The 25,088-nt window shown below is 44.6% G+C and overlaps 1 protein-coding gene across 3 annotated transcripts; it reads left to right on the top strand.

Annotated features, from left to right (window-relative positions):
* The first annotated feature begins 287 nt into the window (after positions 1–287).
* E2F3 (E2F transcription factor 3) lies at positions 288–25,088 on the top strand. Of its 3 annotated transcripts, none has more exons than XM_077933236.1 (7): positions 288–621; positions 13,796–13,907; positions 15,163–15,382; positions 17,903–18,063; positions 18,658–18,770; positions 20,793–20,928; positions 22,721–25,088. In XM_077933236.1, the coding sequence occupies exons 1-7, from the start codon at positions 289–291 to the stop codon at positions 22,984–22,986; spliced, it is 1,341 nt and encodes a 446-aa protein (XP_077789362.1). In that variant the 5' UTR covers position 288; the 3' UTR covers positions 22,987–25,088. The 3 variants fall into 3 exon arrangements, with proteins under 3 accessions (XP_077789362.1, XP_077789363.1, XP_077789364.1); XM_077933237.1 differs by lacking the exon at positions 288–621 and adding an exon at positions 1,339–1,552; XM_077933238.1 differs by lacking the exon at positions 288–621 and adding an exon at positions 11,635–13,223.

The following is a 25,088-nucleotide window of genomic DNA, read 5'->3' as shown; positions in this document are numbered from 1 at the left end:
GCTGCCGCTGCTTCCTGGAGCCATTTTCCAGGCAGCCCCAGCGCGCGGCAGCGGCCGGGCTCCATCCGTGGCATCTGCCCGCCGCGCGGGCTCGCTCGCTCTCGCGACGACGCCTCCGGCAGCCGCAGACCCCCCGCTACCCCCGGCCCGGACCATTTCGAGTCCGGCACGGGCATCGAGCGGCGAAAGAGCCCGGCAGGCCGGGCGGGGGGCGGCGGCGGCGGCGGAGCAGCGCCAAGGGTGGGAGGAGACTCCGCTCCCGGCGCAGGCAGACCCACAAGGGGAAGGATGCGGAGGAGAGCACTGCAGCCGCACGCCCTCGCTGCTCGCCCGCCCTCGGCTCCCATGGACTCCGCGGCGGCGGCCTCCGCCGTCGCCGTCAGCTTCCCTGCTCGCTTCGCTCCCGCCGCTGCTTTCCTCCAGATCCGCAGCAGTTCCGGGGCATCCGCGCTGGGGGCGCCTTGGGTCTCCTCCTGCTTTCCCGGGGCGGCGGGCGGCGGGGCGGAGGGCGCCCGGCCCAGTCTCGTGGGCAGCGGCAGCGCCTTGTGCTGCACCCCGCACGGGCCCTCCGGACGGACGGTGTTGCTGCAGCCCGCCCTGGAAAGTGCAGGCCGACCCTCGGTAAATGCCTCCCCCCCCCAATCTTGTGCATGTCTGGCGGGGCTCAGCCCTCCTCCCACACCGGGGTGTGGGGGGTGGGGTGGGAGAGGAAGCCCGCCTGCCTTGGATCGTTCAGTTTTGCTAGAAACTTTATTACTGTATTATGATTATTTCCTGGCCCCTCTTGGCGTAGGGTGGGCTCTTGTGGGCCGGGATTGTGGGGGGAGGGAAGCGATCAGAGTCATCTCCACCCGGTGCAAAAAACACGCAGGGGGGCCGCGGGTGCCGTTCCCTTGAGGAAGAGGGTCGGGGGGGGGGGAGGCGTCTCTTGCGCCCGTCTCCCCCCTCAATTTCTGGTGGCTGGAACAAAGAGAGCGTAGCAGAGGCCGGTGCTGCAAGCAGCGTGCTTGCCGGACTGGGACACCCGTGACATCGCAGCGCGGGGCACGGGACCTCGGCTCTTGTGTGCGGCTGCACTGGAGGGGGCGGCCGTGGGGAGGGGACGCGCCATCCGGCTGCCCCCCCCCCTTGCCTAGGGGCGGCGGGGGGTTCAGGGTCTGCCTCGGCAGCATGGCCGTGGGGGAAGGGGGAGGCTCTCTGTCCCGCTGGTCTCCTTTTCGCTTCACCCCCGGACTCGGCGGCGGTGACGTTTCGCACACGTGCGCCGAGGCCGCGTCTGTGACTGGGAGCCGGGCGAAGGAGGGAGAGGGAAGGAGGGGGGCGCGGAGCCGAGCGGGGGGAGGGGGACACACAAACGCGCGCGCACACACACACGCTCCTTCTTCCTCTGGCCTGGGCAACCGCGCAGCGCAGCGCACACCCGGACACACAACAGCGCGCGTGTGCCCGGGTCTCTGCCTCCCTCCCTCTCTCGCACACGCGGCCCTTCCTGCTTCTCAACTCTGGGAGCTGCCGGGGGGCACCGCTAGGCTTGGAAATGCCCCTGCAGCAGGTAGGCTGGCGGAGGGGGGGGCGTGTGGGCTCTTTGGGGGTGCGGTGGGGGGGGGGTCGGGCACTTTCAGAACTGGCCGCCCGCTGAAGGAACTATGTTTCAGTCTCCCGGCAGAGTTTCTCAAAATTCAAGCACTGTCCTTTTCCTGGGGGGGGGCATTAAAGTTGGGGTGCTAGGTTATATTTAAACAGTACCCCCTCACTCCCCCCCATCTTGCCCCTCGACTGGAATGACCGTGGGGTCACCCTCGCCGCCCCTGAATGCGGTGTTTTCCTTCCTGTGGCTGAGCTGAGTTGGGCCTCTGCCTGTCACTGGAGATGACTCCCTGAAAGTTGGGACGGTTCAAGTAACTGCTTCAGGCCACCGTTGCCTGTGTGCCGCTTCATGTTTGAAATGACTTCAGGGCTTGGGTGTGGGGTCAGAGTGTGTGGGGTGAGCTTGGGTCAGTGCGGGGTTTCAAACTGAAACTTCCACTTGTCCTGTTTCCAACTCTTCTCTCCCCCCCCCTCCTGTTAAGTATAATTCGATTATAATTTCTTTACTGATAAGGTGGTGGAAGGGTGATCTCTGTGAGGAATGGAATGTTTTTCCCCCCTTTAAGTTGGAAAAACCCTGTTGTGTTAGGCTTATAAACTGTGGGAATGTGGTTTGTAGGCTACAGAATAATTAAGTTACTGCACCCTCTCGACTTCTCCTCTGAAGCTGTTCCTGGAGGCCTTTTTGTACCTGTTTGTTATAACCTATAAACTTTCCACAGGAGTTGGTAGTTCAGAAGCAAAATGAAGTTTGGGTATACAAGTGGCAGCGGGGAGATAAGAGACAGGAATAGAACCCCATTTTTCTTCTTGCTGTGTTAGGAAATATAGGCCTGCAAAATAGGACACAGCCATAAAATGGGGAATCTGCTAGGTGTGGTCTTCAACTTTGGGGCAGCCCTATTTTGGGCCTTCCTGGACCAGAAGGCCTTTTCTGTTACAGTTTGTTGAATTTTGAGCCTTTCTATGGGTATTGTCAGGTAGCTAAGTAGACTTACACTGATAGGTTAGAATAGAGTGCCTGACAGTATGTATACATGCTTGTGGGAATGACCCTTCTTGCCCCAATCACCATGACATTGTTTTGATGATGTAGGATACCACACCACTTATTTTGTATGATCTAACATTTGAACCTTTCTTTTTTAGGCTGAGGCTTATACCCACAACATGACTGTTGCCTTGATCATCTCTGTTTTGTTTTTTGTCTTGGCTGTTCGCTCAGTTGAGAGAAGGCCTATAGCCAACTGACAGGATTGGAGGGTAGGGGAAGAGAAAGAAAGACAACCCAAATTTCAGCTCCTTTTAAATAAAGTGGATGGTTCCATCTTTCTTCCCCTTATCAGCCTTCAAATCAGATTAAAATAATCAAACAAATGCCATCTCACCACTATGGCAATTCAGGGTTAAACGTGCAGTAAGAATTAAAATGTATGTATGAATCACATTAAAATGGCCTAATGGACACTTTCTGTAAATTGGAGAGTGTTAATATAAGCTTTTGTCATATGAAGCATGCTCTCTAAGGGATTTGGGATGGTGAGATAAGGCTTTAAATCTTGATGACATCAAGCCAGGCATCTGCCATAGTGCAGATATATTTCATGTACTACCAAATGGTATTGAATCTGGAAAACTGATCGCCCAATTGTCTTTCATAGTATTGGTCCCATAGAAACTCTTTCTGTCTGTCAAGTAGCAGATGATTACTTGTGTTGTGAAGAAAGCCTATTTGTAACATGATGGTTGTGTGGTTTTCAATGTGAAGAACAGTCTGTTCTTATTCCAGTGGTAGTGTCTACAAGTATAGATATTAGAATGATTTAACACATGTGCAAATCCTTGTTCTACCACTAATTCTGCTCACAAATGGGTTGTCTGTTGCTGAGAGCAGATTCTGTGATCTAGGCCCTTGCCCGTGGTGACTGGGCACTCCAGTACAGCACACTAATTTAGGTGACATTTTAAGAGAAGTAATTTAACAAAAACTTTACCTTCAACGACCCTTTTCTATGTCATCTGTTGGGGCATCTGCATGGCAGAGGTTCTGGGGTCTCATATAGCTAATGTAGTGAAGGTTAATGATTTATCAACTAATATCAACTTCTATAATATTACAGAATTATTTTTTCTGCCTTTTCTATATTGTGGCGGGCATTAAAGTCCACAATGTATACCAGCAAAAAAAAAGAGGACACCATAGTGTTTCTAGTGACAGTTTATAGTTGATTTCGTGCTCTACAAATACACAGACTTTGGAAAGTAAGAGTCTGAACTTATATGCCTGAAACAAACTATGGGCAAGTAGATGGTTGTATTCATATCACTTCCTGGATAGTGAAGTACAGTACTTGTACAAATAGGACATAAATTGGAATACACATTGAAAGAGGATACTATCTAACTGCATTGCTTTCACTGGGATGCTTATTTGTACCTGTGTTTCGGGTGCAAGTAGTCATACCTACGTATCTTTCTTTTTTTAGAATCTGATTAGAGTTGGATCAGGGCAAGGAACTACTATGATCCTGTGACAATTTCAGATTTTAAACTCTGAATAAACTAAATACAGGCATAGTTTGTATTCTCTTAAATCAAGATATACATTTAGAGCTGTGCCAGCAGTTTGTATTCCTCTATAACTTGAAGCTTGCTGTGTAGTGGAAAAATGAATATTTGAGCGCTATTCTGCAATTACTGCTTAGGATGTTAAAAATCAGCTTTGCTAGACAGTTTCACACAATGTTACTAGTTTGTGGCATATCAACTGGCATATCATGGGGGTGGGGGCAGAAGGAATTAAATCCCAAATTCTGCAAAGCCTTCCTTGCCTTGTTACACAGTGAAAATGCTTGTAGCCCATCATGGAAGTGGCTATGGCTTGAATTAAACTAATACATAACTCGTAAGAACCTAGAGGAAAGGGACCTTTGGTTCTATCATGGCCTCTTACAGAATCTTTTAAGTAGGATTTCTGATCACCTCGGATAATTTCGATATAAATGGAAAAGTTAGATATAAGATCTGTGCCTAAGTGATTAAGATCTGAGAGCTGTGAAAGTTAATGATTAACAGTGCAATCCTAACAAATTCTTCTTAAAAGTACTATTTACTTCATTTGGGCTACTTCCAGGTAAGTGAGGTAAGATTGTGGCCTTTTATTCTTTAGAGCAGTTCAACCTAACCATAACCTCCCACATAAAAGTTTTCTGTGAGCAAGTAGGTCTCTCTTAGGTCGGTGATGCCCAAGATTATTGTTTCCAATAGTGGTTTCATTCTCTGGCAGAATTTGAGTTGTGGATTCCTAAGAACGGCAAGGTATGTTATGGCTTCTTAACCGTATGAGCACTCAAATGTTAGTAGGTGTATTAGGATTGTGAAGTAGCCTGTTTTAGAAAAACAAACCAAGCAAGGTAAGATGGGGATAAGACATAATCCATTCAAAGCAATAGAAATAAAATTCTGATAGTGATACTCTCCCCGATGCTTTTCAACATCTTTATGCGCCCCCTCACCCAGCTTGTCCGGAGTTTTGGGTTGGGCTGCCATCAGTATGCTGATGACACCCAACTCTATCTGTTGATGGATGGCCATCCTAACTCGGCCCCAGACACACACTGATCAGATGTTTGGAAGCTGTGGCTGGATGGTTACGTGGGAGCCAGCTGAAGTTAAATCCTTCGAAGACAGAGGTCCTTTGGCTGGGTCGGGACGATTTGGGATTGGGGGGGCAGCTCCCATCTCTTGCAGGGGCGCAATTAGTGCCAGCGCCATCCGTTAAGAGTTTCGGTGTAATCTTCGACACCTCCCTTTCCATGGAGGCACAGATAGTAGCTATAACAAAGGCAGCATTTTTTCATCTCCGCCAAGCTAAGCAGTTGGCTCCTTACCTCTCTCGCCCTGACCTAGCCACTGTGATCCACGCGACGGTCACCTCCAGACTGGATTATTGTAACTCGCTCTACGTGGGGCTGCCCCTGAGACTGACCCAGAAACTCCAGCGGGTGCATAATGTCGCGGCGAGACTCCTTACGGGGTCCTTGCTGCGAGATCACATTCACTCGGTGCTATACCAGCTGCACTGGTTCCCGGTGGAGTATAGGATCAGGTTTAAGGTGCTAGTTTTAACCTTCAAAGCCCTATACGGCTTAGCACCCTCGTACCTACGGGACCGTCTCTCCTGGTATGTCCCACAGAGGAACTTATGGTCTTCAAACAAAAACATCTTGAAGGTCCCAGGCCACAAAGAGGTTAGGCTGGCCTCAACCAGAGCCAGGGCTTTTTCGGTTGTAGCTCCGATCTGGTGGAACACTCTGTCACAAGAGACTAGGGCCCTGCGGGACTTGACATATTTCTGCAGAGCCTGCAAGACAGAGCTGTTCCACCAGGCCTTTGGCCAGGGCACAGCCTGACTCCCTCCTTTGGCAATCCGCACAGAACTTCTAACCCAAAGGTTGCCATTAATTTGATTGGAATTAATTTTATAATGGAATGATTTTAGAATGTTTTATAGTTTTACTGTTGTTAGCCACTCTGAGCCCGGCTTTGGCTGTGGAGGGCGGGATATAAATAAAATTGATGATGATGATGATGATGGAAGGTGCATTTGCTCTAAAATGGACAAGAAATCAAACAAGGGTTAAGTTGAGAGAAGTGGTTATAAAATACTGGCCCCAGTTCAGAGAAAGCTAGTTGTGCCTTGTTTAAATTGATGGAACTTGTTAGACTGAAGTCCTGTACACACTTGTCTGGGTGTAAGCCCTGTCTGAGTCGACAGGCATAGGATTGCACTGTTCACTACTCAGTGGGGGGATGAATTTGTGTATTGGGGTACACTGCCTGTGCAGCTTGCTGTCTTATCCTGCTCATGTTAACAAAAAGTAAAATCAGTGGTGCTTTATTTGAATTGAATTTTCCTTAAGACTGGACCATTCGTATTTCTTAAAAGGTAAAGGGACCCCTGACCATTAGGTCCAGTCGTGGCCGACTCTGGGGTTGCGGCGCTCATCTCGCTTTACTGGCCGAGGGAGCTGGCGCACAGCTTCTGGGTCATGTGGCCAGCATGACTAAGCCGCTTCTGGCAAACCAGAGCAGCACACGGAAACGCCGTTTACCTTCCTGCCGGGGCGGTACCTATTTATCTACTTGCACTTTGATGTGCTTTCGAACTGCTAGATTGGCAGGAGCAGGGACCGAGCAATGGGAGCTCACCCCGTTGCAGGGATTTGAACCGCCGACCTTCTGATTGGCAAGTCCTAGGCTCTGTGGTTTAACCCACAGCGCCACCCGCATATTTCTTAAGTAGCGTCTTAAAGTGAAGTAGGTTTGAACTGATTTGGGGAACTGGACGCTGAGATAATTAGTGCTTTGAATGCTTTGCTTTAAATTAGGGCTCTCTTTTTGGTCCTGATCAGGTGATTCTATGATTCAGATACCATCTACAGCAGGGCTAGCTGACACGGTGCCATCCAGATGTTGCTGAACTATAACTCCCATCAACTCTAACCATTGCCTACGAGGACAGGGGATAATTGATTTGGAGTTTGACAACATCTGGAAGGCACTGCATTGACTACCCTTCATCTGCAGGATGGTAAGTATTCCAATATTTTTAAGGCAGCTAATTGCTTTTAACAGAAACATACTCCTGAGTCCTGTGGCCCATTGACGTTAGCTACAGGGAGTGTGGCTTAGTGCATGTCTGAAGTGACACACTGGGTTTGTTTCCAAATGGAAATGCATATCTCCCTCTACCCCTAAAATGGGTCTGGATTTCTAGGAAACTGGATATTACAAGTGAAATGATGGTGAAAAACAGCAGCTAATGAGAGTATGTTTAAAAGATAAGCAACTCACCAAGGAATGGCAGTGAATCCATTAGTAATTTTGGATTGTGAGAGGGATAGAAGCAGCATACAAATTGATCATTTTCAATATCTTCCTACCTGAACATTTAATACAATCTTGCAAAAAAAAAAAAAAAAGAAGAAGATGAATTTTTCTCTTGGGTAGGGGTTTGCATGTCATAGAGCTGTTCTACCGCCTGCATTTCAGGAGAGTTTAAAACACGCACAGAGAGAGAGAGAGTTTTTCATTCTTTTAGAATATAGCTGTCTGCAACAGCAAAAATGAAGCTTTTGGTGAATCACTTAAAACAGGCTTCCTCAACCTCGGTCCTCCAAATGTTTTTGACCTACAACTCCCATGATCCCTAACTTGCAGGACCAGTGGTGAGGGATGATGGGAATTGTAGTCTCAAAAACCATCTGGAGGGCCGAGGTTGAGGAAGCCTGACTTTTGCCTGATCGGCAAAGGTGATCTCTCTTTTTCTGTTTAAAATGCTGTTTATATGATCTGCTCTTTGAAATATTTAGGAGTGTCTCAAAGCACAATCTTACATCTTTAAAATGAAGGCTGCTTTTGCAAAGGACTTCGGCATTTAAAAAACAACAACCCACATGCTCTTCAACTGTAAAGCCATGATTAAGATAGTACTTTGGAGATTATTGCTGAGGGGAGGGTGGCAGTAAAGTTCTTGTTTCTGAAATATTCTCCACATTCAGCAACTCCACACCTGGATTGCTATGTTCTACCTCGGCTGTCGGAGGCAGCTGCTGGGAATCACAAGTGGCCAAAGTGCTATTGTGCTCAGGTCCTATTTGGCTGACCACTGTGAGAAAAGGATGCTGGGCTGGATCAGGTCCACTGACCTGTCCTAGCAGGGCTCTACTTAACATTCTTTTAAAAGGTTTATTGAAAGCATGAGACCATAATTTTTAGCATTTAGGCTTATTAGTATTGGAGCAGTTCTCACGTAAGCCAATCATTCAAGCTATGATCTTAAATGTTTGGGGGAAAGTGATGAAATCAGGAGTTTAGGAATATTTGTGTTTCTGGAAAGGAATATTCTGCTTTGGAAATTATATGGAATTTATATGGAAATAACTTGTCATTTGCAAAAGCGGTACTCCATTATGAACGTATTTAGCCTATGTCTGCTTCTCATGTTAGGTTTTGCACTCTAACTGGACTCCCAAATACAAAATACATGCATGCTGAATTACTGGTAGTTGTAAAGGCGTGTCTATGTATAATTCCCTTTTTTAATCTTGACAGCACACAGAAGCAAAATCTCCCATTAACTCTGGTTTCCCATTTAGTTCAGACCAAGAAACTATGGTTAAAAGCTTCAGAACAATGCAGGATATGGAGCAATGCTGTGAAGTTGGCTTCATACCCAGGCTTGTCAAAAAGTCATTAACCATGGTTTCCTGCTCCAGAAGGGCACCATGGTCAATGGTGCCAAAAGCTGCTGAGAAATCAACAGAAACCAACAGCTCACACTTAAATAAAACCAACTCCCATCGCCTTGCTATTTTTCTCCCCATAATTTTACCCTCCCCTTTGCTGGTATGCAATTTATGATAAGGGGAACTAAAGCTTCAAGGAACACTGTTAACTACATTTTATTCATGAATTATGTTGGTGGCTGAAAAACATAGATGGAGTTCTGTGTGTTTTTCAAATAACTTGATTTACAGAAAGTGCCTAAGCCTGCAATCCTATGCAAACTTATTTCTCAGTAGATGGGCATAAGATTATGATATAAAACTGTGAAACTTGCAATTTAGAATGAGGGTTTCCATATGAGTCATGCTAGTGCAGCTGCAAAGATTAGGTTACATGTTATTGGAAGTCACTGGTAACCATTCTGTACTTAAATGGTTTCTGTGATATTTCAGAAGCCATTTCAGGTTATTTCAGAAGCCATTTCAGGTTGTTTTTTGGGTTGGGCTGGAGAGGTGGCGCGGCTAAAGAGGCTGCTGCAATTGCTGCATGTCACCTCTCCAGCCGGGAGAGGGTAAGCGGGGCTTCTTTAGCTCCATGCGTGCTCTCCCAGCTGGAGAGGTGGCGCGCGGCTATAGAGGCTGCTGCAATAGCTGCATGTCACCTCTCCAGCCGGGAGAGGGTAAGCGGGGCTTCTTTAGCTCCATGCGTGCTCTCCCAGCTGGAAAGGTGGCGCGCGGCTATAGAGCTGCTTCAATAGCTGCATGTCACCTCTCCAGCTGGGAGAGGGTAAGCGGGGCTTCTTTAGCTCCATGCGTGCTCTCCCAGCTGGAAAGGTGGCGCGCGGCTATAGAGCTGCTTCAATAGCTGCATGTCACCTCTCCAGCTGGGAGAGGGTAAGCGGGGCTTCTTTAGCTCCATGCGTGCTCTCCCAGCTGGAAAGGTGGCGTGCGGCTATAGAGCTGCTGCAATAGCTGCATGTCACCTCTCCAGCTGGGAGAGGGTAAGCGGGGCTTCTTTTCGCTCCATGCGTGCTCTCCCAGCTGGAAAGGTGGCGCGCGGCTATAGAGCTGCTGCAATAGCTGCATGTCACCTCTCCAGCCGGGAGAGGGTAAGCGGGGCTTCTTTAGCTCCATGCGTGCTCTCCCAGCTGGAAAGGTGGCGCGCGGCTATAGAGGCTGCTTCAATAGCTGCGTGTCACCTCTCCAGCCGGGAGAGGGTCGCGGGGCTATGCTGTCTTCGCTCCATAGGACGCACACACATTCCCCCTTCATTTTTGAAGGGGAAAAAGTGCGTCCTATGGTGCAAAAAATACGGTACATCATATATTTAAAGGTAAAGGGCCCCCTGACCATTGGGTCCAGTTGTGACCGACTCTGGGGTTGCGGCACTCATCTCGCTTTATTGGCCGAGGGAGCCGGCATACAGCTTCCTGGTCATGTGGCCAGCATGACTAAGCTACTTCTGGCGATCCAGAGCAGCGCACGGAAACGCCGTTTACCTTCCCGCTGGAGTGGTTCCTATTTATCTACTTGCACTTTGACGTGCTAGGTTGGCAGAGCAGGGACCAAGCAACGGGAGCTCACCCCATCACGGGGATTTGAACTGCCAACCTTCTGATTGGCAAGCCCTAGGTTCTGTGGCTTAGACCACAGCGCCACCCGCGTCCCATATCATATATTTAATTTGTGTGAAATATATATCGGCCTGAATTCTGTAGTTTGTTAACGGGTGGAGGGTGTTGGCCATTGTAGAAGGCATGGATGTCTCTAGGTACATGCTCACCTCAAGTAATTATTGTAGTTTTCAACATCTGAATTGTTGCAGACCAAGATCTTTCAGGAAATAAGTGGCTGCTGAGATTGTGACTGCTGTGTACAAGACTTGCATATTTGCATTTTCAATTTGCAGCTGAAGGTGCTGTTTGAGTTATTATTAAATCTCCCCCCTCCCCCCCTCTCTCACACACAGGCAGGTTGCAGCAGATCCATGGTTTACTTTTAAATTCTGTGTCCAATAACTATCAGAAAAAGAAGCCCACATAACAAAGCTGAAACCCTTTCAATCTTCCAATGCCTACCCCATCATATAAATCCAAATCTAACAGCCAGCTCAAAAGTTTTACGGCTTCTTCTGTAAGCGGCTGAAGATTGGTGCACTTCAAAGGAGACAAAATTACACAGTTGTGGAAACAACCCCTAAGAGTGTGCTGTACTGTTGTAAACATACCTGAAACCAAAATGGACTGTGCCAATAAATATGAAGGGTGTATCTTTAGAATGGGGTGTGGATTTCCTTAAATTCTGCAGTAGTGGGCCAGTCATTCTCACAGCCCTTGCTTCGAGATATTTAAAGCTGGGGTGGGAACTGTGGCTCACCAGATGTTAATTGGACTACAACTCCCATTGGTCCCAACTGGCATGGCCAGCGGTTAGGGATGATGGGGGAGCTGTAGTCCACACATATCTGGGGAATTGCAGATTTCAAAACCCTTTTCTAAATGCTCTCATTTTAATGGCGGTGCTCATGCCAATATATAAGTGGGTGCGTGATGGAAAGATGTGTTGAGTGTCAAATTAACTAGTGGGAAGAAGAAGAAGAGTTTGGATTTGATATCCTGCTTTATCACTACCCGAAGGAGTCTCAAAGCGGCTAACATTCTCCTTTCCCTTCCTCCCCCACAACAAACACTCTGTGAGGTGAGTAGGGCTGAGAGACTTCAGAGAAGTGTGACTAGCCCAAGGTCACCCAGCAGTTGCATGTGGAGGAGCGGAGACGCGAACCCGGTTCACCAGATTACGATCTGCCACTCTTAACCACTACACCATGCTGGCTCTAGTGGGGGACCTATCTCTGAACTAACCTAACATGAACTATATTTCATAGTACATACTTTATAAGTAAGCTTAACTTTCATGGTGGTTCTTTGGAAATTTCCTGCTTGAATATGTTTTCTGTTAGAATGCTGTTACAATGGATGCCTTCAGTTAAGTCAAGTGTTAGGGCTTTGCAGTAGAAGTGTTAATATAGCCCACAAAGACAGACGACTAAAGGGATGGCATCAGATTAATATGGTGACCGCAGAAGTATGTTAAGATATAAAGACAGAGAAATCTTACCCAACACTAGGAATGGATTTTCAAGATCTTGGACACCAGCTTAGGTCTACAGGTCAACATTACAGTGGTACCTCGGGTTAAGAACTTAATTCGTTCTGCAGGTCTGTTCTGAACCTGAAACTGTTCTTAACCTGAAGCACCACTTTAGCTAATGGGGCCTCCCACTGCCGCTGCGTCCCCACTGCACGATTTCTGTTCTTATCCTGAAGCAAAGTTCTTAACCTGAGGTAATATTTCTGGGTTAGCGGAGTCTGTAACCTGAAGTGTATGTAACCTGAAGTACCACTGTATTTCAACCAGATGTTTAAGGAACTGAACTTGATTCCATTTTCTTGCAAAGCATGTATTCTTCTCTGAGTTGTCGCTCCTTTTTTGCCCATATTTCTCAAAAAGTTTCATTTTTAGTGACTCAAAACATGGTGGCAAGTTTGGAGCTCGGATTTGTGGGAAAACTCTTAGTCCCCAAAGACTTAAGCATAAGATGACTGAAATGTTTTGGTAGTATTTCAAAGCTGTTCTCACCCCATCTATGGTTACCACCATAAAAAAAGGATTGAATTAGCAATGAGTCTCATTAGGCAATTTGACAAAGTTTACGGTGCCAAACCTCATATTGTCTGCATGTGTGTTGTGTTTGACAAATGTCGCCACTGTGGTAGTGAACTTTGCTACAGAGGTCCATGAAAATGTTAGTCTGTCTGATATTCTAGGTCAAATGAAAAACCTAGAATGTCTTACAACATTTGTTTCTAGCTAACAGCATTCAGTTAACCTGTGTTCATTGTGTATGTTGGCCATTTTTTTGGTTTTCTGACAAATTAAAATATCACGATTATAATAAAACACAGGAAATAAATAAAATGCATACCACAGAATTGATTGGATAGAGTTGAGGCTACCATATAAAACTTGGCTTGTTTTAACATTAGTGAATATGGAGACATGGTGAACATACTCTTCTATAACGGGATAATTTTACTTGGCAAAACAACTGTACTTGCATGATTTGGAAATACTGCTAAAGTCAGCCTCTACAGTTGTCACGATGCCCACAGAACTTTATCTGTAGCTGCCACATTAGAACTTCAAGCTATCTGCATGTAGGGGAAGCCTGGTGTGGTATACTAGGAAGTTATATATTTGGAAGAAGAGTTTAGCAGAAGCAACGTTAGGTTGTGTAGCAGAGCATCATTGATGCAGACTAAGTAACCCAGTTAGAATGCAACAATGGTGGGTTATTCGCTTAGCTGCTGAATCTTGTTTGTGATCCAGGGCAGACAGTTGAAGGACTTAGGAAGGGTGAAAGCTGTCTTGCTATGGCACTAGGAAAGGAGGAGATAGTGAACTATTTGCTTCAGCTGCATAATGAGGAGGTGGGGGAAACTTTGTGATCACAGTCTTTGTTTTGGGGGCCTCAGATCCTAGCCTCAAGATGTGCCAGTTGCATGAGACGTCTGCATATTCTTGAATTGCAAGGTTTGGACTAGATGATTCTCAGTGTCCCTTTCAACTCTATAGTTCTATGATTCTATGCACTTATCAATGCAGGAATATGCAGGCTTTCAACCTGAAGCACATGTGAGTTTCTATGTTACAGAACACCATTAAGAGAGCCGTTGGGATGGGGTGTCTGCAACAAAATAAAAGCATTCTACAATATCTACAGGCACCTAAGAAGTTGAGAAAGATACATGGATTTCCTGGCTCACCTCCTGACTATAATAATTTCTAGGTCCTGTAAAGCACAACTTCATCTTATGAGGTTGATTTTGCTCTTTACGAGAACTCTGCTCTTTTGACAGGCAAAGCGAAGACTGGAACTGGGAGGAAGCGGACAGCAGTTTCTGGCTGAAGGACTAAGAACGCCGAAGGGGAAAGGGAGAGCTGCAACTAGAAGTCCAGATAGTCCCAAAAGTAAGGAACATTTTTGGTTAAATGTGTTGCAAAGAGCTTCAAAGCATTATGTTACCGTTCTGGATTTTGAACCACTGCTCCTTGCCCATTGATCAAGCCAATGCATTCAGTGTGTTCTCAGGTACCCTTCATGGTTGTTTTTGCTCTGACTAAAATTATCAGCCCCTGTCTCACATTGCAGTATTGTTCTACCATGTATGCAGGATCAGGAGTGAGGAAGCTGTGGCTCCCCAAATATGCTTATACCCCCTATCAGCCCCAGTCAGCATGGCCGGTGGTCGGGGCTGATGGGAGCTGTAGTCCAATCCAACTGTACAAGTCTGTGATTCTATCTCAAAGTATCTGGAGGGCCACAGGTACTGCTATTGAGCTAGATATTAGTCTTCTTCGTGTGTTCTCTAGCTTGTGGAAAGTGAACATGTGAGGGTGGGGGATAGCAGATGAAAGTGAGCTAGTTTTATGCACATACATGTGGGTTGCCTTTGCAATTGCCCTCCATGACTTGGAAGGAAATCTTCTGAAGTGGGGGCTACTTGTCCCCTCATGCTCTAGAATTGTGGGAAATCAACAAAGAAAGGCTTGACGTTCATCATGCATTGAGTGAGTTCTAGCCATTTGCCTCACTCCCTTGCTTTTGAGGTCTTCAGTATGACTGTTGCTTGGAAACTGCCTAGTACAAGTAAGGAGAACTTTTGTCTCCATCATAGACTGAGCCTTCTGAATAAACGTGCCCGCCATGTTGCTTCTGATTTATATGTGCAAATTATTTTGAATGTGAATGCAGATTTTTTTAAAAGCTGCTCTTGGGGCCACAGTGCAGGATACACACATTCAAAATAAATGCATAAAATGTTAGGAGTTACATTGAACGTCACAACAGAGGTATCGGTCATAACTGGAGGGTGGTTGAACCCAGGCAACTGTTTTTAAAGCTTCTGTTAGCTTGTTATTTACAAGCTGGTGATGCACAGAATCCCGAAGCACTTTCTAACTTTCTCTTACATGCAAAGCTATGCCTCCAGTTTATTCGCACTGTCTTTTCTTTATACAATAGATATGGCTTGAAAGTTAACATATCTCGAGAAAAGCAATGGAAAAAGGTACTCGAGCCTAGCTACTCTGTGGATGTATAATGTTGAACTGGCTCTGAGTGGTCCCTGTACAATGCACACGATTACTCCCAATTACTCAGAAGGTTTAAAAAAGAGTTTTAACACCAACTTCACAATCATCATGAATTTAATTTTTCTTCAAGCTCCCAAATCCCCTTCAGAAAAGACGCGATACGATACATCGCTGGGTCTTCTCACCAAGAAGTTTGTTCAGCTTCTGAGCCAGTCCCCAGACGGTGTCGTAGATTTGAACAAAGCAGCAGAAGTCCTTAAGGTACAAAAAAGGAGGATTTATGACATCACCAATGTCCTGGAAGGCATTCACCTCATTAAAAAAAAATCCAAGAACAACATTCAGTGGATGTAAGTATCCTAGTGCTATATTCTTGTTGCCTACAGGACGGCCTTGCACTTTCACATTTCATTGTCACAAAAGTATTTTGTATGCTGGAGGGTAACAAGAGTTATTCCACTAAGCTTTACTCAGAGTAGGCCTACTGAAATCAATGAACACCGCTAAGTTAAATCTACTCTGAGTAAAATATGGTTGAATACCACCCAGGGAAATTTAATCCTGCCATTCATGGAGGTGGTCTGACATTGTGTGTTTGGATTGGCTATAGTCAAGGCCACATGTCACATGGAATCCATTGGGAAATGGTGGCTTGCAAACCACTGCCCATAATACTTAATCAGATGAATATTTTTTCAGAGGCAGCATCCCTCTGCTTGTCAGGTGCTGTGGACAAACCTACAACATGTCTTGCTTATGAGCTGCTTGGAGTCCTCTGGCTACCAGTGGAGACAGACAACTGAATTCTGATGTGCCCAAAGTGATTCAGCTACATTCTCATGGCTTACTCAAACATCTAGAAATATTGTGTAGCACAGCCCTTTCCTTGATATTGTATTTTGGAGCGCGGTTGCTGGCATATTTTCACATTTCTTTAAAAAATAAAATAAAATAAAATAAATGAGCCCAGCTTCGGCTGGGGAGGGCGGGATATAAATAAAATTTATTATTATTATTATTATTATTATTATTATTATTATTATTATTATTAAAAGCAACTTCTCTGTATGTAGAAACTGGCATATTATGGGAAGTGAGCCCTCTACTCTCCTTATCCACTATCTTTCCTCGGCTGGGGACTTACTTGCCTAGGGGAAAAACAAATATATATACTTTCACTTGTAATTCAGAGCTACAGTCCAGAAAGGGATCAAATTTTGCATGTTTAAGCTTATGCTTAAATAATGCACATGAAGCATTTTGAGCTGTGGTCAGGGACAATTTGGGTCACATCCACACCATACATATGAAAAGCACATTTATACCACACAGTCATGTCTTCCCCCAAAGAATCATGGGAAATACAGTTTGCCTCCAGAGAGCCATTTTAGCACCCTTAACAAACGACAGTTCCCAGGATTCTTTGGGGAAAGCCATGAGATGTCTATGCATGGTGCAGGTGTGATTTTAGACATCCCCAGCTCAAGTATACACGTTACACCAGCAGTACTGTTGAGAGAGAAACTCAATCAGTTCCTCTTGCATAGGAAGGCAAGGGAACATCGTGGGATGTAGGAATGCAAGATGTTGCCTTCTCCCCCACGCCGTCCAGTAACAGTTTGCTTGTTCTGAAGCTTGAGCATAGCCCCAGTAGAAATTTGGTTTTAATACGGTGGTGGATATTTTGGGGTGAGCTTGGAAGAGTGGCTCACCCGACAGCTACATAATGAGTTCATGACTGAGTTGAAATTTGAACCAGAAGTAGAAGTTTCCAGTTCATAGCCATGTACTTCCCATTAAATGAGATGAACTTTAAATTTGATCCAGATATGGAGGTGGCGTACATTCAACTTGAGAATTTTGATACTTGATGGTATTGATCTCTTGGCAAAAAGATACTTTGCAGCACATGTGCATTTCTTATGTGCTTTGACTTAATTCTTCTAAAACGGAATATAATGGTTGGACTAAGAAATGAGAATCAATTTTTTTCTTAGTCTGAAACTCTTATAATGGGGTCCTGCTTGGACTTGGGTCCAAGTGGAGAAGCACCCCACTATCCACTACCCAAAGGTCCAGAAGAGGCTCTCTCCCACCCCCACATTTCTTACTATATAATGAAATTGCAAGAATGTGATCATGCTACAGTTCACATGGCTGCACTGTTTATAGGAAAGTGGGAGATGCTTCGGAGAGCATGTTGGCAAGCAGCTCTCTGAAGCACCTCCTACCCTCCTTTAAAAGGGTTTGGGAGTTGGGGTCAGCTATAAAGTGTGCTGTGAAGGAAGTGTGCAGCTTAGGGGGCTGGGCTGGGTGTAAAGGAAGGAGGGCTTGGCCAGGTGTGGGGGGAGTGGGGTTGGGATAGGTGGGATTAGTTAGCAGAGCAAGCAGGCGCGGCAGCTCTTCCTTATTAATAACTATGTGAAAACACTGAATCTTAAAAGTAAACGACAAAAACAAATGGAACCAGAGAGCGTTTTCAAACATGCAGCAAGAGTCACTGCCACTAAAAGAAAGTTATGCCCAAAATGCCATTAGTAAATGGTGTTTTGTTATCTTTGCGCATCAGGTAAGGCACACCATCCTTCCAGAAGGAGGAATGAGATAATCATGGGTGGAATCTGGAAATCCCTCTGTATATGTATGGAATAAAGTGAAACAATGTTTTTAAAAAGAGATCTTGTTAAGCCTCGCCTCTCGCCAGCTTGCTTTGATGTGCTAGTTTTTCAGACGATGTGGCTTGCCAAATTCTCAGCACTCAGCTTCTTCTGAACTGAATAGTCACATGAAGTTTTAAGAGAAACTCTTGTCTCGTCTGGACCGGGGAACTTTAGGAATGCCTGTGAAGTGTCTGTTCACTTGTCTTGTAGGGGCTGCAGTCTATCGGACTTTGGGGGCATGTTGGCACACTGTCAAGGCTTGTCCAAGGAGGTGGCAGAACTCAACCAGGAAGAGCAAAAGTTGGACGAGTTGATAAAAAACTGCTCTCTTGACCTAAAGCTACTAAGAGAAGATTCTGAGAATCGGAGATATCCTTTTATGTCAGATAGGCTGAACTCATTTGGGAAATCTTAACATTTCTCTAATGGCTAGGGGTAGTGGATTGTATTGGTGGTATTAATGATATACTGCAGCAGGCATGATGCTTACTTATAGCTATTCTGATAATTTTAAATCGCATGTAATTAAGTGATTTTAAACTGTTTTCATTGTGTAACCTGCCATGGGACATTTGGGTGAAGGGTGGGTAATAAATAAATTATAATAATAATATTTTTCAAACTAGGACTGATGTTCTGCAGTAGCAGCTGACTTCAACACTGTTTGGATTCTAGTTAATACAAGACTGATTTGTTGGTGTAATTTCTAAAAACCGTACAAATTATTTCATAATAAAAAAATGTGAAGTATAGCCAAGAAATCTCAACAGATCGTTCCTCGCTTTGTCTAACTTCAGGGCTGTTTCAGTTTCATTCTTATTTATTTTTTAAATTTAGTATTAGAAGTGGGGGGAGAGCAGCTAACGGTAGCCTTGATGGGGGAACAGTGTAAGAATATTTACTTTAGTGTGCTGATACATGTGACTGAAGGCTGCTGCTGAACAATTCTTTAACAAAGTTTACATTAGCTTATGTTAAATATGAAGACATTCAGGAAATAAGTAGCCTTAAAGACCAAACTGTCATACTTGTGAAAGCTCCTCCAGAAACAAAACTTGAAGTGCCTGACCCAATAGAGGTAAGAATAAAATGCTTATGGTTTTTCTTCTGTAAGTCAATCTTACACAATGTGTAACATTGGCAGTGGTCTTATACCATATTTATGCATAAGCTTTACTGAATGGGATCATTTTTCTATATGGCAATAAAAATGCTAATGGGCAGTCTTCTAATTTTTTGGTTTCTGGAACCTGGGAGATCATTCTTCTATGCCTCTCTTTCCTTCTGACTCGATCTTGGTTAATGCTGTCTCATTCATCTTTTTTTGCTCATTCTGTTCCCTGATAAGTTGGTCTGCTACCACCCCCTGTGATTATTCACTCATGGTAGTGTTTGTGCCTTGTGTCTTGCTGTTTCTTACACTGACTTTCCACCCTGCACTTCTTTCTTAATCTAATTTGATTTTTTTTTTTTAAAAAATTGGCTTTTCCACCTTCTAAGACAGCAGTGAGGAACCTCTGGCCCGCCAAGCCTCCCAGTTTGGTCCACCAGGCCATTTTGGGCAGGCCACACCCACCTGCCGTTAACATTCATTTATTTTTCATTCACCATTTTACTGGTATGCTGCTTTTCCACAAAAAGAATCAAAGTCGCTTACAGCAAAAGGGGGGGAAAGAGTACCGTAACACTTCAAAATCAACCATTGCAAGAACCGCTGCAATACCCCTCTAAGAAGGCTTCAGCTAGGCAATTTGGAATGGGCAGCAAGCAGAGGGGTGCTGTAGGTGCCGTGTTCCCAGGACCAATTTTGAGAGGGGGTGCAAACAGGCGCCCCCACAGCAGGCTCCTTCATTGGAACCTGACTCCGTGCCAGAAGGAGCTGCACTTAGACTGCGCCGCTTGTGCCTGGCGCAGCTCTGCGGAGCCCGGGTCAGGCCTGACCTGGGGAAGGAGAGCAGGTGAGTGGGCAGCAGCACTGCTGCCCACCATCCTCGGCCACTGCAGCAGCTCTACCACCAAGTCACTTCTGACCCGGCGGCGGAGAGCTGGAGAATCGGTGGCAATGCTGCTGCCCACCCTCCTGAGCTGCGAGGCATCTCTGCCAGGTCAGACCATAACGGGAGGAGAGTGGGCAGCAGCTTCCCCGCCCCTCTCCTAACCCTGAACTGTGGCCTGTGGAGGGCGCACTCTGCGGGCATATGCTCTGCTGCTGGCCTGTTTAGCATTAGCAGTATATTTTGATGGACCAATTCTCTATTGGTTTGTAAGCTTTCAACCTATGCAGGGCTTTTCCTTAGGCTAGGCTACCATCTTATACATACTTTACTAGAAGTAAATGCTAGTAAGGTTAGTAGGATTTACTCCTGCGTAGGTATACACAGAGGACGCAGGTGGCGCTGTGGGTAAAAGCCTTAGCGCCTAGGGCTTGCTGATCGAAAGGTCGGCGGTTCGAATCCCAGCGGCGGGGTGTGCTCCCGTTGCTCGGTCCCAGCGCCTGCCAACCTAGCAGTTCGAAAGCGCCCCCGGGTGCAAGTAGATAAATAGGGACCGCTTACTGGCAGGAAGGTAAACGGCGTTTCCGTGTGCTGCGCTGGCTCGCCAGATGCAGCTTTGTCACGCTGGCCACGTGACCCGGAAGTGTCTCCGGACAGCGCTGGCCCCTGGCCTCTTAAGTGAGATGGGCGCACAACCCCAGAGTCTGTCAAGACTGGCCCGTACGGGCAAGGGTACCTTTACCTTTACCTTTTTTAGGTATACACAGACTTGCACTTTTAGTATATTAAGAGTGAAATGGATTGTGAGGTTGCATATGAAGTACTTTAATATGTTGTCCTGAGACAAAGGTTGATGTTCAGGAAGAGAATGTGCCATCTACTTATTCCTTACGCATGATTTTTATATCATTTGTAAATTAATAGCAGTCTCACCTGCATGATTAAATGTGCACAGACCCTTGCAGAAACATGTTACTCTTCCACACAAAACTGACTTTGATTAGCACCCTGGACCTTATAAAAATGAACCATAAATCTCCAGTAGCCGCTTGTAGCATTTTGTTGGCAGAAGACATATTGAAAATGGGGATATTTTGTCTTTGCAGAATAAGCTGATACACTTATCTAGTACCCAGGGGCCTATTGAAGTTTACTTGTGTCCAGAAGAAACAGATTACCACAGTCCAATGAAAACGCAAGATCAGGATCATAATGGAAATATATCAAGGAATGTTTCCAAAGGTAACATTTTGCCTTTTAAAATTGTATTGACCAAGTATAATTAAAGGGAAAGCATAATTCAGTCTGTTCAGTTAATAAATGATGTGCTGAATGCTAGATTTCTTTAGACTAAAGGAAGAATGAATGCTACTGGGGGGGGGGATGTACCTTCCCCTTCTACGTTGTCATACTTTATTCAGAATATCGCCTTGATTGTAAGTACTTCCATGCCCTGAGCTTGCCGTCTGGGTTGGTGGATGTGGAAAATCACGGACCATAAACTAATTCTGCTGTGCATGTACACTCATGCATGTACAGGTTAAGGCTATCACTATGAGCTGTCTGTTTATGCATGATAGGTAATGTCATTTATGAATTATCTCTTGTCACTTAAAAGTGGTGGCTGACTATTTTTGTCTATTGTAAGAGACATGCTCTGTCAAGTTCCAAAACTTGTGATGCTCAGAGCATGTGAGGCAGAGCAAAAAAGGGAAAGAGGATAGATGAGTTTTCCATAGCTCAGAAGGTGGCTTTTGGCTGGTGGGACAGGAAGGAAGGTATTGTCACTACTTGCATTTGCCACAAGTTGCAGCCGTTGCTTCTTCGAGGGCCAGGCAACTATCTACTGGGTCTGCTCTTACCTGCTCTTCATAGCTGTCAACGTTTCCCTTTTTTTAAGGGAAATTCCCTTATTCCAAATAGGATTCCTCGCAAGAAAAGGGAAAAGTTGACAGCAATGCCGCTCTTCCCAGGACAGGTTACAAGAATGTTAACATGCAGTATTAAATGCAGCCAACACAATTTACAATCAGAAGAATGCTTCTCCTGCTACAACCCTCCTGTCTTCTTAGCAGGATGGAGAACCGCTGTGTGGGGAGATGATATCCATATGTTGCAAGAGGGGGAGAGTTAAGGGCTAAAGACCTCCCCACCATCACCCGGGTGTATCTTGCCAATAAAATGTCATCCCTATTTGGGAAGGCATTCTTTTTGCAGCAATTACTCCAAATAGCTGCTGGTTGAAAAAGATAGTGTTAACTTTAGCTGTGTCTGTTGACGTTCGCCTTGTCCTTGCTTTCAGTTTTAGCCTGGCTGCTTTACGTACAACCATCCTCTGATAACTTTATTTTCATTTATCTCCAGAATAATTGTTATTTGGTTGTTTTGGGTCCACCTCTTGGCCACTAAGATATAAGGCTTTGTCTGTAACATTCAGCATTGAGAAATGAAACTTCTTTCTTTTTATAAAAGGTCACATGAGACTTGGTATTGTATCCAATGGTAGTTCTACTCAGAGTAGACCCATGGAAATTTAAGGACACGGCTGACTTGGTTTCATTCATTTCAGTAGGACTACTTTGAACAAATACAGCCTTAAAAACCCATTTGTTACACTAGCATGGCCAAAAGACCAAATAGCTGTGCTGACTTCTCCAGTGGCATCTTGAGATGAACTCTGCACCTGATAGAAGCAACCGCCAGGAATTATTCCCACACCCCAGAGATCACAATTTTGTGCACCCCTGCTCATGTGTTAAAGGTCACCCCTGTTCCGCACTGAACACAGCCAAAGGGAGGGAAAGACTTGTATCCCAATCATTCTGATGCATTCTTATTGCTCAGAGCAACCTACCCACTTTTTAAATTGTTTTGTCTACCAAGATAAGCTGTGTAGAGACAGCAACAATAGACTTTGAAGGGAAGGGCTGAGTGGGAAGGGGAGGGGGGAAACATTGACTTGCATTAATATTGTAAAATCGTGTGTGCAACCCTCTTACACGTTTTTAAAAAATAATGCTTTTTCTTGAAACAGATTTGATTTCTGATAACTCGGGAAGTCTTGACTGTTCAGTAACTACAGCAACCATCTCCCCATTGGCCTCTCCAACCAACCTTCTGCAGCAGACAGAGGACCAAATTGCATCAGGTTTGGAAGGGCCATTTGTAAGCTTGCTGCCGCCTCTACTTCATGAAGACTATTTGATCAGTCTTGGCGAAGAGGAGGGTATCAGTGACCTCTTTGATTCTTATGATTTTGAAAAATTGCCAGCATTGGTAGATGAATTTTTATGCAGCTGATTATCCCTTGTGTCTTTTTTCCCCTCTCTCTCTCTGCACCCCCCACATATTTTTAAAATGAAACCAGAGTACCTGCTGTCATTCCATGTTCTCTGTTCTCTTACCTCTTAATCCTTGTCCCATTTCAATATCATAATTTGGAATGCTTGATATTTGGGGGAAAATAATTCTAGAATAGTGCAAACACAGAACCGCAGACTTTCTCATCAGAGTTACCTCAATCCCACGTTCTGGTAGCTACTGGTTTTAGCAAAGTATAGAAGGATGAAATCTGAAATGGAGGAATGATTATACTTTCTTGTGTCTACAAGCTTTGTGAAGGGCTGAAGAACAGTTTTAGTCACACATAGCAATTATTCCTTTATATTTCAAACTGTGCCTTCCGTAGAGTGTGTGTCTTGAGTCTTTGATTTGTATGTTCCGTCATAGTAATTGCAAAAAAAGTGCAAAATACACAAAGATGTGAGATGGACTTCTTCCAAAGCTTTTGTGGAATGTTTGAAATCTTCTCCATGTCTCTATCTTGGAGGAGTTTTTATATAAAAATGTATTGCAGTTCTAAATAAAACAAACTAATGGTGGCCCAAGTCCAACACAGCATACCTGGGACAGCCAGGATCACACCCCTAACTAACCTTTTGAAAACTGAAGTTCTGTAGACCAGCTGTTTAACAGAGAGAGGAGGAGAGTGGACAGGGTAAATTCAATCCAGCTCCTTGGTCTCCCTCCTGGACAGTCAGTCGATGGGATTTCACTACCCCCAAAGAGCTACAAGCGCACATCCCCATGTGTTGGACAAGGCTGGGAATTGTACACATTTTTGTGAAGTTGTCCACCCACTTTTTTGAATACTTGTGTGGAAATCTGCTTCCACGTGCCTGTAACCTTTAGCTGGATCAGGGTGACCACTTTGCCATAGGAACTAGAAATTTAAAAATTCTATACGTGAGGAAGTCACTTGTTAAATATAAAATAAAAACACACATGTTAAGTTTCATGGTCCGCAGTGTGCAATAGAACTGGTACGTAAACATTTTGTGGTACGAAGTGGGGCTTTGTGTTAAGTGCCTACTAGAGTTGCACTGTGGGCTTCTTCCTGTAAGGGATACTATTTATGCCAAGCTTCACTTATTCAGAACACTGTGTTTATTTTAGTGGATTAGTTGCCTATGCTTCCAATTTTGGGAGCTGATACAAAGCTGACATTTCACCCAAAGTGTAAATAACATACCTGTCAGTACTCTCTGTAGTGAATTTTAATTTATAACACTTTGCTGGTTTAGGGTATGTGTTCTGAAACTAATACCATTCATACATCTTACACACAGTTGTGTAAAATGTTGCCACTTTAGATGAATTAGCAGTTTGTATTTTTTCTATCTGATGATTAATAAATTAGTAGAATGTTTGTTTTAAATATATATGTGCGGATTTTCTGGTACCACTGATATGCTGCTATAAACACTCACAATTTAAATGGCTGAGTAACAGTATGAAAGCTGTATGAGTGAGCCTTGGAATATAATTGTGTGAAAAAGGCAACACATTAAGAACTGTTAAACAGTGTTAAGTGTGTTTGTGTACAGACATGTGCATAGTTATTCCATTGATTATTTAAGTTGTATGTTCTTAAACTTTAGTCATCTAACAGTTTTGTACAATAGGAATGAATTTGTAAAACCTGCCAGAATATTTTATAGCTGGTTTGTAATTTCTTGAAAAATCTTACTGTGGGTCTGTAAATAAAATAGAGTATTTAAAGTTTGTCTTGTGGAGAAAAAGTAAAAGCGCTGTGAGCATGAACACTTTGGTGGTATGAAGGGGATCTCTGTGGGTAGAATGAAAAAAGGGGGACTCTAATGTTGTATGCTGTTTTGTACAATTTACATACTTCCCCAATGTGTGAGCAAAATACTAACCTTAATATACCTTTGAATAGTATGCTAGTTCTACAAATCTGTAAAATAATGTAAAAACAAAACAACCAAACAGCTTTGCATTTATAAAGATAACCTGTTCTAGCTGTGATATTGACTCTTCAAATGTATGTACCTGACAGATTTTTTTATGGTAATCAATAAAGCTTTATATCGGTATATAAA

This window comes from Podarcis muralis, chromosome 8 (genome assembly GCF_964188315.1).
Source record: "Podarcis muralis chromosome 8, rPodMur119.hap1.1, whole genome shotgun sequence".
NCBI classification, from domain to species: domain Eukaryota; kingdom Metazoa; phylum Chordata; class Lepidosauria; order Squamata; family Lacertidae; genus Podarcis; species Podarcis muralis.
The sequence above is the reverse complement of the archived record's forward strand: the minus strand, read 5'-3'. Positions and strand labels throughout refer to the sequence as shown.